Genomic DNA, 17,180 nt, shown 5'->3' with positions numbered 1-17,180 from the left:
GCTTTCATCTATTTCCTCCCTCCCTCACAGAGCTGGATACTATATCAGGTATGTTGTTAACTTGCAATGGTGTTGCATTCTCATGATAAGCCTTTCTCATTTCGACAAGGCACAGCATGGAAAGCACCGCTGTACTGTAACATGCTGTGCTCGTGAATCATGTTCGTGAGCCACTAAACACACGAGCAGGACCTTGAAATTACTCATGATGGGAAAATAAATAGAATTTGAAAGCATTTCCACAGTTATAAAATCATGTGTAACTCCTTCCCTTGGCTTTTTATTGGGGATCATAGCAGCTTTTCATCCAGTCTCGTGTAAAGTGAACCTATTTTTGACTTTAAAGAGATGCGCAGGGCTCCACGGGGACTGCTTCTACGGGGCACAGAAATCTGAGCAGAATTAAACATCACGTCAAGTGGCACATATACCTTCTGAATGTGAAGCACATATCTCCACTTGCCTCAGATATCATGCTGCTCCCTCCCATGTATACAGTAAATCTATGTGTATATTCATGTAGGGTCTGATTTTCTTCTTGAGCTGCATCATCAAAAAAGAATTACAGGACTGCAAACGTCTACGGATTCTGTGTATACGCCGCTACAAACACTCACCGTCGAATAAAGTGCTTTGATTATTACCCAGCCATCACAGCAGCTTTGTCTCAAACGCACGTAGCGCTGCTATGGTGCCATTCAGAGGCCGGGGTCGAGGTGGGTGGGTGGTTTGGTGGCCCAGCGGGGGTCTGCCACTGCTACAGTTTGTCTTCATTATTTTGAACCTATAAGTGTTTCTTTACATTTTCTTTCTTCCATAATTGGTTTCATAAGGTTCATGCAGCCCAATTAAAGTGTGTCTCTGCGTTTGGAGTTTGGGTCACGACTTTGGTGTTTTTGGAGCAAAACCAAAGTGGACGAATGTGTTTGTAACATGATCAAAGCATGAACGGCCATACCTAGCGATGAAGGAAAGCTGAATATAAGCTCTCGATTTGTCATTGGTTATATTGAGTTGTGAGTCCAGCTATCACCATGGATAGCCTTATACCTGAATCACTGCTTTTCTGTTTTGGTTTTGGATTATATTATCCCGCCTTATGAACCTCTCTGCAGTTTATTTTAAAGAGATCTACATATGCAGGTATTCAATTTGGTTACTTGGTGCAGCACAAGTCAGGGCCATTATACCCCAAATGACCTCCTTTTGTTGAGTTAGTTTGAGCGGGTGAGGCGAGCCCATTCAGACGAGCTCATGGCTTAAACCACTTTAAGAGCAAATGATGGCTCCCTGACAAGCATTAGCATTCTGAGCTGTCAGATGTAGGCCAGGAGGGCTGTAACCAGACATACCTCTGCCAGGGCAGGCAGCGATTTATTCTCGGAAAGTAGGGAGTCAGTTCAGTGGCTTTGTCTTTCTTACATAAGGCTGGAAAGAAAGCTGTTATCAAAGAAATAAACATCCAGGTGGGATTGTGTCGTAGATGTTTGCGACATAACCGAGGCAAACCAACATTTTGTTTGTGATCGGCAGCGAGCTCCACGAAAGCCTGAACAAAACGAACAAATGTCTCCATGGACGCCTTAACTCCCTAGTCGAATGCACCATGCAGCATGAAATGAATAGACTCCCACAGCTGACATGACATGGTGATTGCTACTGTCAGGGAAACCAATATCCACCATGCACAAAGTGTCTGTTCTGCTCATATTTGCTTTGTGGTCTTGAAAACAAATGTCACTTTACATTAATGTCAACATATCCATATTCATACGACCCTGTTATTAGAGGAATCTGACAATGTAGTGTGCATGCACAAGTTCACCGCATCTACTGTATAAGGTGCAGATGCATATTATGTTGTTTTTGCTCCTGCTGCCTCCTTTGCCGTTATTCAATTATAGGAACAAATGAAAAGGGGCATTCTAGCTCTAATAGGCAGGTTTGTTATTCACTGTAATAACTGACATGCTGAGATGCTTTCTGCTCGATCCTGTTGGTACTCTGTGTTTGGTCGGCAGTAATTGGAGAAGGGCTTCGAGGCTTCCTCCAGTGACCTCATTACCCCAATTAAAAGTGTAGCCTTCTCTGAAAACCGTCCGTCTCACAAAGTGATGTCTGGTTATCACTCGCAGTCCAAATGAGGTTGAAACACGCAGCTGAGGAAGCGGGGCATGGCCATATGGCCGTGCCTTTTACAGACTCCTGCATCGGCTTCTCCATCTTTCGTTCATTTAGCCAAAACGTACATTATTACTTTCAAAATAACCCGTGGAAATGGTGTATGTGTGAGCCACAGAAGTTCTATGAGTGCTGAAGCAGTGTCTGGTTGGTATGCTAATCGTTAACCATGCAGGAAACATTTAGATTACACATTTTCTCAACAAACTTCCAGAAATCTGAAACGATCTGCAGACTGAACCAACGACACTGTATCTCTCTCTGCAACCTTAAACTGTGTGCAGAAACGCTCCCTGCTTACTACCCAGTGCATTTTTACTTTACACCAATTCATTGTTTGTCTGAGTGTCCAAAATATCAAAATCTTGGTGCATTCTCAGTTCGTTTTTGAGGGGACTATATGGTGTCTCTGTGTAGAGCCGAATGAAGAGCATAGATGTGCCTTTTAGTATTGTTTCTAACAATTGTTTGGTGCATGCTGTTTTTTTTTAATAGCAGGGTAACACCAATAATACTTATTATAGTAGAGTCACGTGTAACCGGAGATAACCTCAAAAGCCCAGCCTGTGTTCATATGAGTCATTAAACGAGATGTGTTACGAACATCTCATCATCTTTCCATCACTCCAGGGAGAACACCATCTCTCTCTCACACACACACACACACACACACACCATAACCAATTTAAGCAAGTACTTGCAGAAATGTTCCCTTTTAAGATATTGTGCTTCAAATCTGACTGAGATTCTCTGCTCTTTTTTGTTGTCGTTGTTATTGCAGATGTTGTACTGTTTTCTCCAAAGATTTTACTCAACGTAAAAGTTGGTTAGATGCTGATTTCACAACTACTTCATGAAGAATTTTATTTCCAAAAACGCTGCATCTCGACACTTGCAAGACAAACTTTAACTTCAATTAAACGGCTCAAATAAATCATTGAAAGTTCTGCAACAGTTTATGATTCACGATCTGGGTTTCACCTTCATGTAATCAATTTGTCAGAAGACACGACATGTTTTCCGCACGGTACATCAGTCGTGTCACTTTTAATTGGAACAGTCTCACGCTTCATACCGTTACCATGAACCCACAGTGGAAAAGAACTGGACTTATCCAAATGTACAACACGGGAGTTACAGGATTTTTACATCACAGCACAGATATAACTTTGTCGTGATTTTTGGATGTTACATCATGTCAGTGGACTTGTTTGAACACTGCCGCTGCTCTTCCAGGCTGTCGCACAAGTCCTCAAACCAGCAGATGAAATTCCGCGAACAATCGGCCCTCACTGCAGTCGTGCACTGACCGGGTGATTGAGTTGAGGCCGTTTGCGGACGACGGGCTCAGAAAGAAGGGAGCGAATCAATGCCGTGTTTGTCCACTTCTCTGCTCATTAAGGAACCTCTATTCACATCAGGGTCTGTATATGACAAAGAAAGCTCACAAGTGCACATTTTCCGTCCAAGGAGGGTGGGTTTTTTCTCCTCCTCAAAGCCCTCCCCTCATCGAAATTCGCCTCACAGGAACACTGTGCCAGAGGCCAAAGTCTTGACAGGGCTAACCCAGTGAGAGGGAAGTCAAACAAGTTCTTTTTTTAACGGCCTGGCTCGCCGACAGGGAGGCCGCTTACCTTCTAGCCCTTCATCTGTATCACACCTTTCCAGGAAGAAAGGCGGCCTCGCTGTCCATTCATCATCTTTCAGCGATTCAGGGTTTAGTCTCCTCCCTGTTGGGTTGGACTCTTGGCGACTCATAAATACTGCAAATACCTGAACTGTGCAGATTGAAATCCTTTCAGGCTCTTCAGTGGACCCGTCACATTTATCTCGGTGTCGTTCATATTGAACAGGGAAAGGATGGTGATAAATGTTGATACGATGGAATGAATACTGCTGCCAGGTGTGATATACTGCAGTTATGTAAACTAAGGACCACTGTAAAGTCTATTTTGAAGACAAAACAAGTTTTTCATTTGAAACATTTGCCAGTGCAATTGGAGAGTTTTCTGTTTCATCACAATGTAATGAAAGCATGATTGCCTTCACGAGGCACACATCTAATTTAGTTCTCATTGCTATAATGGGTCACAGCATTTGGAACTTTGTCTTTTGAAAATAAAGATTTGGTTTGTGCAAGGTCAAGCAGCTCGTTCACATAATTAAATGGGATTTGGATGGGCTGCTTTGTTTCAATACTGTTCATATTATCTAAAGTACTCGTTCCTCTAAATTGCATCTTTTAAAATGAATGGTTTTATTTACAAAATTACAACACAGCATGTATTCTCCGTTTAGTCCTTAAATCAACCAAAAGTAAAGCAATCATATTTCCTTTTTTCACTTTAATTAGAAATATTAGTGTGTTGAAGAAGGGGACAATGGGGTCAACTGATGTCTGTAATAATAGGTTTGCCAAACAGACACATATTTCTATTAATAATGTGTTTTGGATGTAAGAAGCTGTGATTATGTAAGGAGGCTGTAGTTCTAAAAATATGTTTTGACTTCTCATGATCTCCAGAAAAGACAACGAACCCATGTCCTCCTCCATTGAAATGTGATTATATTGCCACATATCTCACTCATTTTGTGCAACTGTTAAACATTTAGACTGAAGTGAATTTCTAAGCTAAAGCTTATTTGTTCATACAGTTGGACTTTTCTGTTACTTCCATTGGGCGGCAGTGCGTGTACCCTCCAACTTGCGCAATGCCTTGCCTACGCGTCTGTGCGCTCTGTTCTGCACTCGATCTTCCGGATCACAAAGTCAAATTGCGAATCTTTGGTTCTCGAAACTGGCGCATGAGGAGGAGGATTTTCCTCTTGCGTGTTTGGGGTTCGGTCAGTGCGCCATGTATAGAGGACGAAGACTCCAGAGGAACGCAGGTCTGACTGGAGCGTTCACGTTGATACCAGGGTCAAGTCGCACAGATTTAGGAAACCTCACCTCTGCTGTGTTCTTCAAAATAAGAGCTGCACAGGGACATAAAAAAGCACAAGTATTGAGAGCAGCCCCGAAGACCAAAGAGGAAACAAACAGGCCGATACAACGGTAACTGCGAGGTATCAACAGATTGGGTGGAAATACAGATGCGCTGCAGTTGTTCAAATTATGTGTCTGCAAACACAAACGCATTATGATTTGATGACATAATACTGTGCTTTTATTTTGAGGGCAAATCACCTCGTGTCCTGTTCTGTCTCGGTCAACTTCTGCTGACTTGATGCATCTCGCGTTGACACAGCGGCACTTTGAGAGAGAGCGCGAGGGAGAGAGACTGCATCCGATCTGTGTTTTTGTGCACATCACTTTGGAGATTTGCGCTGGTTTAGTCCTGCTTGAAGCGGTGCTCACCTGCAGGACTGTGTGGCTGCGAGCGGCCGAGCAGCTGCTTTAACAGGAGAATCAGACTGACTGCCTCCTCTGATTTAGCTCTTTGATTTTGTCGACATCCCCCTGATCACTGTCATGGTTTTCTTCCTTTTCTTCTCTCCTCCTGTTTCAAAGTGACCGGCTGCAGGTGTCTCTGTGCTCCGATTTGCGCCAGTCAACGCTGGCAATATGTAATTTTGGGATAGACGCTGCGTTTTTTTTTTGGAGAAGTGGACTATTTCACAGCTGGGATCCCTTGTGTTTTTCTTTACTCTGTAGACCAGAACAGATTGTGATACACCGTGATGGTGTGGGGCTGTCGGAACTGACAGCAGAGCACGCGCTATCCTTTGGAAACTGCTTGTGGGTGAGTTCAATGTATGTTTCGATCTCCGCGTTTCCAAAGTTGGTCGGATGCTCGTGCTGCCTTCTGTGGATATCTTTAAACCAGTTTGTGGGCAGCGGCGATTCATTTGGGTGACGCTGACTTTTCAGATCTAAACACATTTGCAGCACGGAATCACGATCTCCTAATATGCGGCACTTCCATGCGCATTTGGAGTGAATATGTTTTCCCCTAATTGCGCATGAATCCCAGTTTCTCTTTTTGTTTTAGTTGCGGACGGAGCCTCCTCGATGGAAGTGCTCACAGCTGCAGTACGACAGTGAAGTGGACTGCTTCATTAAGTCTTCTGTGTTCTTTGATAAAACCCAATCATCCAAAAGAAAGCGGTCACAGTGTGTCAGTGTGCACGAGCTGGTCATTTTACGCACTAGTGTTCTCGACGTTAACAGTGTAACACTGTGCGTATTTTCATGTCGCTCCGGTGCGTCAGCAATGTATGTGTGCATGCCGTGCCTGTGGGAAGATCGTGATTGCGTGCGCGTGTCAGTGGATGTATGCGAATTTGTGCACGTGTGCGCGTGTGCGCCAGAGGAGGCAGGTGAGAAAAACCGGTCTTAGTTATTTCGAATGATTTCTGCTGAGTGATTGCTGGAGGAGCGGCTCCTCTACTCGGTATTTGCTCGTGTTTCCTCTCCTAGCCCTGCTTCATTGGATGGACGATGGCCTATGATTGTCCAGATGGATGTCAGAGCTCCACTCTGGCTCTGCCAGTTACACATATTCGCAGAATCAGGAAGTTACACTGCTGTAAAGTTAGAGCAGATGCTGGTTTAAAGAAAGAGGGGGGGGGGCTTCCTATTCCCTCTTCATCCACTACAGACGAGTTACAGAAGGTATACTGTAGCCCTGCAAGTTGTATTCCACCTTTTTATCAACGACTGCTGCAGAGATGCTTCTTTTGTCGTGCCTTTTTTTGTTGGTAAATCTGTTAGAGAGCATAACGTCCTCTCAGCCCAAGGCCTACAGGCAGTGTGCGCCGTACATTCAGCCAGCTCCTCATCAATCGCATGCTTGCCAACAGGAGCATTTGCTCCCCATTTCCTCTGCTCCAAAACCCACTTGCATCATGCTCTGCCCTAAATCTGCCCACTCCTATTTCTTCTTGACACCCTGCTTAAGGTGGTATGTTTTTGGTTATTTTAACAACATCTTTGTCCATCGCCGACATTAAGCTTTGCCACAGGAGCAACCGGCAGCACATGAATTTGTAGGTAAGTGGCAGTGCCACTTAATGGATGCCCTGCAGCTACATATTGAGCTGAGTCGAGTGCTCGCACACACAAATTGATTCAGACAGAGATTATGTCATCCAGCATTGGCACTTTTTTTATGCTGGTCAAGTTTACCCAGCGGCATTGCATTCCTCTTCTGCTCTCTGATGAATTAAGTGGAGGTTGAAAGCCAATAAAGCCCTTGTTTCATTGATGAGTTGATTTAAAATATCGTTTTGGATACATCGTCTGTGTTAAAAAGCATTTTCGCACCGACGGCACATTTTAATGCCTCACTTTCCGAATAAACCCAATTCCCACATGGACAGTATCAACCCAGTACAATGAGTTACTTATTTGTGGTGCTTTCAATATCAAGTCTCAGAAAATGGTCCAGTTTGTGTTTTTTTTCCCCCCCCCCACAATAATTTACATTTAACCTCTTTTCGTATTTCAAGAGGCAAACTCAAAAACGTATGATGACGAGCATTTGTAAAAAGCGCTTGACCCCGTTGAGCTTGTCGTGCTCTCTGGCAGACCGAGCGATCTGAAGACATCACACATCCCCCCCCCCCCCCCCCCTCCCCCCCGTTTTGATTGATACGTTTAATTTTCATGGAGCTGTCACCGATGCCTATTGGCCTTGACTTTGCAATCAAGGGGCGGGCAGTCAAATGCTTTCAAATGAAAGAGTTCAGTAATATAGTGGGAAATAAGGGTTGTCTGGCTGTGCAATACTGGCTCTGTGTGAGGAGTGATTGGAGCAATTGATGAGGATTTGTAAGGAGGTACGTTGATGTGGAATTGGAGAGGGGCCCCCTCAATCACGGCAATTAAATGAATTAATAAGACTCGAGCGGAAATGGAAATACCGAGAGGTGATCCAGCATGTGTGACCACATGCACGTGTGCAAATATCATACTTCGGCGTGAGCGCCCTCCATTCTTTCTCGGCCCTGCTGTCCAGACATATTGACTGTTGTGAAAGCTGTGGACGACATGCGTAACAGACATGCTCTCAGTTAAATCCTTTGAAAGATCCAATTCCCGTGGAGATGAGATTCCTTTGTCCCCAAGCCTTGTTCCATTTTCCATCGCAGTCCTCGGGCATCGATCCGATTCGAAGCGATTTATTTTTGTTGCAGCCATCATGTCATGAATTGACAAGTGTGTAGATCGGGTAGATTACAATATGTTACAATATGTCGCCTCGCTCATAAAGGAAGAATCATGACTGCAGAGGGCGAACACCAACATTTCAATCCTTGCATTTTTTTAAGGCGTCAGCATTTCTAGGTACAACTTTCCATTCATTGTTTTAACTAAGCAACACTGGAGTGCCCGATTATAGCAAGCAGCCTTTCTTTGAAGCAGTGGCTTGTGGCCTTTTTGGCTTGTGAGCTGTTCAAAGCAGCAATATTCTTTTTCCCAACCACAATGTAGGTCCTGTCGGGCCAGATCGAGAGTTCAGCAGAAGTTAGCTTTGTCCTCTGATCTGTTTTCTGCAGAAATAGGAAACAAAACCCCCGTGTCCTTTTCAGGAAACATAGCAACAACGATCACTTGCTGATGGGCGACGAGGCTGTACGGAGAAATAAACGGCCTTCAAAATGGCCCTCCCGTTCACTTTGTGGCCCTCCAGCTCTCCGTGTGCCCTTCCATGCTGTTATTCAGTGAGGTATCAAAAGAACGGCCTTCCCTGCAAATCATTTTCACGGGCCACTTGTTTTTGAGACCCTGATCTGAATGCCTTCATGTATGCCGCGGTGCCAGCTTTATTTACATTCTTCATGTAATGGCATTCACATCCAGACACTTAATACCACAATAAAAGCACGGTAATGGTTCCACTTCCAACTGTCTCTATACATTGCTCTTGAAAACAACAAACAATATGCAAGCTATTCTGTGTATATGTGTGTCTTCAGGGGGGGGGATCAAAGCATAAAGTTGATCAGAGTCAAATGCAATTTAAAAGCGCTTTATATTCCCATTTGTTCCAGCAGCAAATAAAAGGACTCCGTGTCAGCCACAGCGTAGCTCGCCCCGCAGCATAAATGTTGTGCCGGTCAATTGTAGCACCGCTAAAATAAAGAAAGAGGCGACGAAACACTCGTGTTGCACTTCCTCCGATGAAATGGCCATCTATGGCATGAGCAATTGCCTCAATATACCATATTTCTCTTTGCTAGGGGGCAGGGGGCGTTTAGAATGAATGTGTTTTTCCTCCTTTTTAATCAGCAGTAGAATGGGAAGCCCATTGCTGTAAGCAAGAGGGCGGAATTATGATTTTCATCCTTCCTTCTCAGGCCCGCTGTCATCGTGCCATGTCTGCAGGTGATCCTCGGAGGCCCATGCAGCCTGGAACGATGGAGTTGATGCGTTTTAGATGGCTTTTAGAGAGACGTGGACGGAGGATGGAAATTGCATGCCAGGGGAAGCAAAATGAGCAATTTCTCCTCCCATTTCCCATCCTCTCGTCACCGGATCTGTGCTTACTCATTCATGAAGGCTTTGTTTTGACATGTGGAGAAAAAAAAGTCGTGCAAAATGCCAATTGACAAGGTGGGGGGGGGGAGAAGGAGACTGTGCAAGATGCATTTGCCGGATAAATGCATCGCAGAAGAGACTCCTCTCTTTCATGTCGTCAAAAGAACACAACTGCCCGTATTTCTGCACATTGTGACCGGTGTTCTAAGTGGCTGCTGGTGACGCATTCGGGCGATTCAGGAGAGCCCATTTACGGTGCTGTGTTCTCAGCAAAGGCTTTTATGCGTTCAAAAGAAAAATGCTCATACTATTCTCCACAGCATCTATTTAGTGGAAGCTATATTATTTACAGCTAACCTAAACCTGCCTCTATAGTACAAAATGGGTCTTTTGATCAGAAGGAATTAATGCAGAGGCTGTGTCCATTACTGTCCATTTACTTCACACCGTTGCATTTGAGTGTGCTGAAAAGATCACAGATTAAAATCTAGTTTTACATTTGCTTTCTGGTTCACCACCTGCTTAAAACATTGTACGTCTGAACAGCTAAAGGACCACAAACAGAGAGTGTAGGAGAGACGAAACCCTTTTCACATCATTGATCATCATTTCATTCAGTCACGTGACGCTGATCATCCCTGAGTGTGGCGTTTGATGAGTTATATCATTTCAATTTCCCCCGAAACATTGAGGCGAATAAATTAATTCCAGTGTTCAAGAGAAACCATAATCATATGCTGAGGTATTGAATGAAGACTTCACAATCAGATTTTCAAAACATACAGACGCATCAGAAACAGACGTTCATAAGCATCCATCTTCCTCCTCACTAAACTATTTCGTTAATTAAATAATTGTATCCTACATGGCTTCCTAAACTGACTCCTTTTCTTTGATTGCCCCCCTTTTCTAGCCCTCCTCACTGTATTAAGTGAGCGCTGAATTTTAGAACCTCCATTAATAAATGTATGCAGTTTGACCCAGTTCAGCGACAGCACCCTGACCCACAGCATCATCTGTATAAATTCAAACAGTAATAATCCAATCCCCAGTTTGGCTAATGATGGCAATAATTCCATGCTTGCCTTTGCATTACAACTGAGGGGGCTACTGGTGTGCCTTTTTCCCCAGCCAGAGCCACAGCCCGTTTCCCCCCTTGCTGGACCGGACCCACAGAGACCGGCTCTCAACAGGGTTCTTGATTTATGGGCCACTTTACAAGAAGAGCCTGGGGACGCAGCACTCCTCGTCCTCCGATATTGAATCTCGGCTGCCAAGCATGGAGATGCGGGTCGTCTGTTATTGTGTGGAAGCTTATTTGCATTTTGCCGCGAAGCTCTCAGTGGTAACTACAGCATGTCTGCTCACCTTCCGACTGACGTTCGGTTTTGCTTGCGGGGCTGCTTGGTTCGGACATGTCGGGGACATTATCATAGGAAAGGTGCTGTGAAGACGATTCGATTTTCACATCGACATCTATTATGTTCTGCTTTCTGTCCTGTGAGGAGGGTTTGCAGGTAAAACTGCAGACTGCCTGCCGGTACACAACATATTGTGTATTTCAATCAAATAACTCCAACGATGATGAAAGCTGCAGTACAACCTCAACAAACCGAGTCGGATAAATTAACTGTACCATTCCAAGCGCATTGTCTGTCAGAAGAAAGACTTTGCTTCTTCCTTCCAAGGCTTTTCTTTTATTTCTTGCCGTTGGCTGGATTTGCTCCCTTTTTGGCTCAAATTGATTCTTCCTCGTATTTGATTTAATTAATAAAATCGTCAAGATCAATGTTTCGCAGCCTTAATGGTTATAGTTGCTGTAGGGTAGGCGTTTATTGTGTTGTGTTAATAATCTGACGATCCTCTTTCATTCCCTCTTAAATCAGCCCATGGTTCTGCTGCTTAGACAACAGTGTGTTCAACTCAAGTGATGTGGCAAACTACACAAACTCATTTTGAAGGCCTCTCCTTTCTACATTTTTGCGATTTAATATTTGCGTTAGAAATTGTATTGGACCTTTTATGATGTATTTGTGTTAACTGTAAAAAAGATGCTGTGTAGCACCAGAGGATCTCAACCACACTGCTTTCTTTAAAAGCTACCCAAATACAAAACCCCATATCCAACCGAATCTTTTCCCCCTGCAATACGCAGTGTTCTTTTACTTTGTTAAAGTCAGAGCTGCTTGAAGAGCTCCGACTTTGATGCTCTCCAGTGAACAGCATTAGCATACTGTAGAGTTGGCTGGAGACTCGTCGGTTCAGCGGCAGATCAGTCTGTGTCACAGATTTAAATTTAGGTGTTGAGTAAAAATGTATGTTGAAGGTTGTGTGTGGGCGAGAGATAAAGAGAGCAACGCTTCAGCCTGTGAATATCTCTTGGCTGCCATTGGAAGTCTCTGTGCATGATGGATTTTCTTTTTTATTTCGCATTGGGCATGTTTCTCTGAAACACAGCTGCTGCTCCAGTTAGATGGGGCGAATGTTAGACTTCAGATAACCCTGCAGCATACATTCAGCAGCTACTGTAGCACGCTTCCTCTCCAAGTGAATCCTCTTCCAGACCTTTAACTCTGACCGTGTGCCACAGTTTGATCGACACCTGCAGTACAGATCGTGCCTGGGTGGGGGGGTGCACATGAACTTGAGTTGAACTAACTTGCTGGGAACTTTGAGACTCTAAGAGTGAGTGGAGTCGACGCAGATCTTCTCGCATCGCTGCTGCAAGAATAAGTGCAAGTTTGATGAGCCAGAGGTCTCTTGTAGTGGCTGTTTTGATAGCACAAAGGCCGTGCTCAGTACAATCTGACAAAACCTCACGACTGTCCTATATGTGGTTGAAATTGATTGCCTGTAACAGGTTTACGAGAAAAGGTGTTTTGAGGCTGATAGCAAAGAGTGACAAATGATGTGCGATTCAGCAGAATCGTCAGTATTAATTTAGCTGCATGTGAATCCTCACGGTGCTATGTTGCTATAAATCCATATACATCAGAGTTGATTTTTAGAGAGCCGTGAGTGAACAAACAACTCTTTGACTGCCCTAATAATTGTGTTTTGAAAAAAAAGACTCTTAAAGACGATAAAATTCAGATGTTAATCACTGTGATGTCAAAATCCGGATAGTTTGCTCAAGACTCTACAGTGACCAGATTAATCCCCAGCTATTTGCTCCTCTGCTGCTTGGCATCACCCCATGATACTGCCTCTCATGGTTGACCTCTCCTCTCTCTCCCTTTTCCAGCCCTCATTCATCCTCTCTTCCTCTTCCCCCTCTTCCTCTCAGTGATTCCAGCAGGCTCTCTCTCTGTCTCCTAAGCCCTGGCCTGGAATGTCCAAAGAGAGAGCTCCGTTCATTTAATGTCATCCTTATTTTGCTGACAGCCAGGCGGGATAAAGAATCTAGTTAGCAGGCCGCTCTGGTAATGGGACTAAGTATTTGATGTGACCGCAAAGACAGTTTGTGTGTGTGTGTGTGTGTGTGTGTGTGTGTGTGTGTGTGTGTGTCCATAGAAGTCTTTTAAAGTGGATTTTTCCGAGCTCCCAAGACCAAAATGAAGAAATATCAGTTGTGCGTCATATACTGTATCTGCCATATTTCAAATATAAGTCACTTCTACAATAACAGTCACATGACGAGCTAAGAGCTCCGTTGGCTGTTGTTTGTTTGTTGAGCTCAACATTCCCAAAGTAGATCTAGTGAATTAACAGTTTGTCAGATTTGATTTGTTCAGCCCCACAAATATGTTACATTGACGGTATTTGGTGTTTCTCCATCATAATTATATTCCTACAATGATAGGCTTTGAAACGATATTCAGACCATGATATATTTCAACTGTTACATGACTATATAATCCAAGCTAATCCTGTTAATAGCCCTGATAAGTAATGGTTTTTGCATCACCGTAGAAATAAAGAGAGCTGTGGCAACATGTTGCTGGATGGTCAACGACTAACATCATCGTAGTTTAAAGCAACGTCTGGGCCTGTGATCAAGTATGAATGATTTTTAAAACAATATGTCTTCTGTTTCATCCTCACCACACAGACAAATTAGCCACTGACAGAAATACACATGCATGCCGCTGCTGCACACAGTGTGTGTCTTTTGTTCTTCCTTTGATTGTGCTCTTGATGCTTTGTGCCGTTTTTATTCTCACTGTTGCCAGGGAGGACGTGGACTTAGTGCATATTTTTCCACTAACGCGGAAGAAACATTCAATTCGAGGACATTTACGGTGTGGAACATGGATGTCGATTGTGCTCGAGAAGCGACCTCGCCTCTCTCTGTCTCTCATGCCTCCATGTCAAGAACACGGAGGCTCGTGGCTGCCGGGTTATTAGATAATCCAAAATGGAATAATTCAGTGAGGAGAGCACAGACTCGAGTGTGTGCGTCAGCCAAGGGTGTAAGGGCTTGAAAAGTGTTCCCCGCAAATAGAAATGTTAATAACTCACCAAGCAGAATACATATCAATTTGCTGACTGGTGGTAGGAGGGACGGGGCAGAGAGGTGACATGGGGAGAGGCAGGTGAGGGGGGTAATGACAGAAACAGAGCGGGTGTAAATTCATCCTGCACTAGTATCCAGAGATGCTGGGATTTTCTTTTTCTGATTTCATATTTTATTTTTTGGACATCTGTTGAAGGGGGACCGCTCTTTTCCTGCTCCATTGTGTTCCCGATCATATCTCTGACAGTTAGACAGCTGCACTGCATCGTTCCCTTCTCACTGGCTACTAGCCATGTGCCAAGAAGTAAGACGATAGCGACAATAACACATTGACACCCTTTTCTTGATTGCTGATAAGATATTGAGTGTTTGACCGTAATAAGCATTTAAGTAGCTCAATTCTTCAAACAGGTGGCCATCTCCTTAAATGCACTCCATCAGTTGCAGGGAATGAAAGATAAAGCACGTCGTCAATCTTAATGATATTTAGTGTGTTTTATGCACCTCCATCTTGAAAAATCTGACTATTCTTCCCTTCTTGTCTTGCGAGCCGACTCCCAGCTGATTAAGAGACTCGAGTCATCAGTATAATCAGTAGTTAAATTACGAGCTGCTGGAACTGCAGCAGCTCTTCAGCCTCTAGCGTAGGCACGTACAGGCAGCAACCAAGCTTTTACATACGAGACTCTTTTTTTCCATCTATTTTTTTCTTTGACCGTCACTGAGCGGCTTCAATTGAGCATTTCATTTGCCGATGGTGCTTCACTTCATATGACACACTTGTATTTCAACCAGGAGAGACAAGTGAATGATCAGGTAACATTTGTTATGACAGATGATGCGTTACTGAGTTACGCAGAAATTCTTTGCCGCTTGAACGAGGAGATTTGTGATCGCGTTGGGATTGCCCTGAGCGGCAACAATATAAAGCCATACATCGTCCTGTCTGAACTTACAGGAGAGCTTCATTTCAAAAATCAACAAACCTTTTTGGGACGACTTAAACTGAGATCAGTGTCCTCTGAGACGGCTTTCTGAAACTTACTTCCGGAGCCGTTTTCCCCTCAACGGCTGCACACGAGCTTAACACAAAGCACTATGTCATGTTTTCATGTGTGATTCTTCAATATATTTAATCCCAACAAACAAAAACATGAATTAGCCGCATCGCAAGAGCATGTTGTTAACCTCTTCAGGGACAGCAAGTGCTTGCTTCAATGCCTAGCAGTCCAGGATGTCACTGTGAGCTGGAGGAACACTGAGCAGAACTGGGGATTCAGTCGTTTCCGCTGTGTTGAAACCAAAGAACCACAGCTTTTGTGCTCATGTTGCAGACTGGCGCCCAACGTGGAAAAGTAATGAAAAAGATAAGATTTTTGTGCGGCGGCGTTTAGCTTCTCTGAGGTGGCATTGGTTGCAGAAAGCTTGGGCTTGACGACAATGGGCCCCTTTGACGAGGTGAACGCGGCAATGTCGCCATCTTTGGCCACTGGCCAGTTTTGAATGCCACTGTGAGTCTCTCAAGGGTTATTGTGGCTTTTCAGGGTTTCCCCTCAAAGGCTTTCTGATGCAGCTTTGTGGAATTTATGTGAAGCATCTTTGTCGTGACTGAAATGCCAATGGAAGCGCCCTTGTAGCCGACATGGACGTCTTGTTGAGCCACAGCAGAGATTGCACTTTTGCCTGTGGCAAGGAGATGAACCGGTAACCAAACAAAAATAATTCTATCGTTACACGGTGGGTCTAATCAGCGTTTTACTAATGAGTAAAATCTGGCTAAATTGTGACGAAGACTTAAATGAACTTTATGCCAGTCCTATTTTATATTCGATTCAATGAGACCAACACTAAACTGGAGTGTATGAAGCGCTGCACGTTCACAGAGATATGATGGAAGTGGGGACGTGATTATGTCTGTTGGTTTGGAGAAAAGTGGGATTAGTGTCTGTGTATAGATGACAAAGCTGCAGAGCCAGGTTGGTCTTGATAGAGATGCATCTTGACATTTGTATCACCAGCAGCCTCCCCCTGATTATACAGTAGCTCCCTTAAGAGCCACTGGTATAACTATAGCAGAGGCAGACGAACACTTTGGGGAACAGAATTTGCACATAGGCGTGTTGGATTTTCTCCAGCTGACCTTAGGTCTTGTAAAAGTTCTGTAATTATTGGCTCACTTGCAGTTTTTCAAATTTCTTTTTGATCGAGCATCTCCTGCCAAAATCATTATCTCTCCTTTTTTTTTTTTTTGGTGTTTTGGATGGATTATTAGTGTATTCACAGGCTGTCTCGGTACAGAATAATAAATCCAGCTTTTGTTTCCTTGTAGGACTGGTAAAAAATGAAAGCTCCCATTCCTCTTCTGATCCTGCTTCATGCCGTTGTGGTCCATTGCCTGAAAGTGGTGTCGAAGAGAGGCTCAGGTAAGTCCTGTCTTTTTGCCACTGCTGTTGTATCTTCCTTCCTTTTTGTTCTAATGATGTAAGGTCCTGAAAAAACAAATACCAAATAATTTCTATTTTACTTCCGCTGTCCCGTACATTACCAGCTACAGCTACAGTCCTGTTAAGACTTTAATGCTTTTCTTTTTGTCTGAAAGCACAAATCATGTTTCAGTCAACAACATGAGGATCACATGGCCTTGTGCCGTCTTGTCTTTTGACAGCTTTATTTTGAAGTCCACAAACACTCCAATCAATCTGAAGTTCTGAGACTGATGGTTGCATATTCCATCGCATGGTATAATGTGGTTTTCTTATTTTTTGGAGAAGAAAATAAGAACACAGGCTTGTTCATCCTTGAAGGGTTTGCAACATACTTCTTGATACATAGTGAGAGATCACATGAACGACTCAGATCGTCTGTTAGTGTGAACAATTCGCCATTCATATGTTCCGTCTTCATTATCTGCGGCTTGAATCAGATTTGTAACAGGTCAGACTGGAGTTAATAACGCTCTGGTGCAGGAATGGCCAAAGGGTTTGCTGCGTTTCCAGCAGAAGTCCCTACGGGCTATCTCATCGGCTGCTTCACGAGCCATTGCCTGGGGCAAGGATTTGA

General features: G+C 43.9%; 1 protein-coding gene across 1 annotated transcript in view; it reads left to right on the top strand.

Annotated features, from left to right (window-relative positions):
- Positions 1 to 5,787: 5,787 nt before the first annotated feature.
- The window catches only part of LOC306797204 (interleukin-1 receptor accessory protein-like 1), a 155,230-nt gene continuing 143,837 nt past the window's right edge, over positions 5,788 to 17,180 (top strand). The window contains exons 1-2 of the mRNA XM_079296440.1: positions 5,788 to 5,924; positions 16,450 to 16,543. Coding sequence (XP_079152566.1) covers positions 16,462 to 16,543 — 82 coding nt within the window. The 5' untranslated portion in view covers positions 5,788 to 5,924; positions 16,450 to 16,461. The remainder of the gene's footprint in view (positions 5,925 to 16,449; positions 16,544 to 17,180) is intronic.

The sequence above is a fragment of the Melanostigma gelatinosum genome, assembly GCF_949748355.1.
Source record: "Melanostigma gelatinosum genome assembly, chromosome: 24".
Lineage (NCBI taxonomy): Eukaryota > Metazoa > Chordata > Actinopteri > Perciformes > Zoarcidae > Melanostigma > Melanostigma gelatinosum.
The sequence above is the reverse complement of the archived record's forward strand: the minus strand, read 5'-3'. Positions and strand labels throughout refer to the sequence as shown.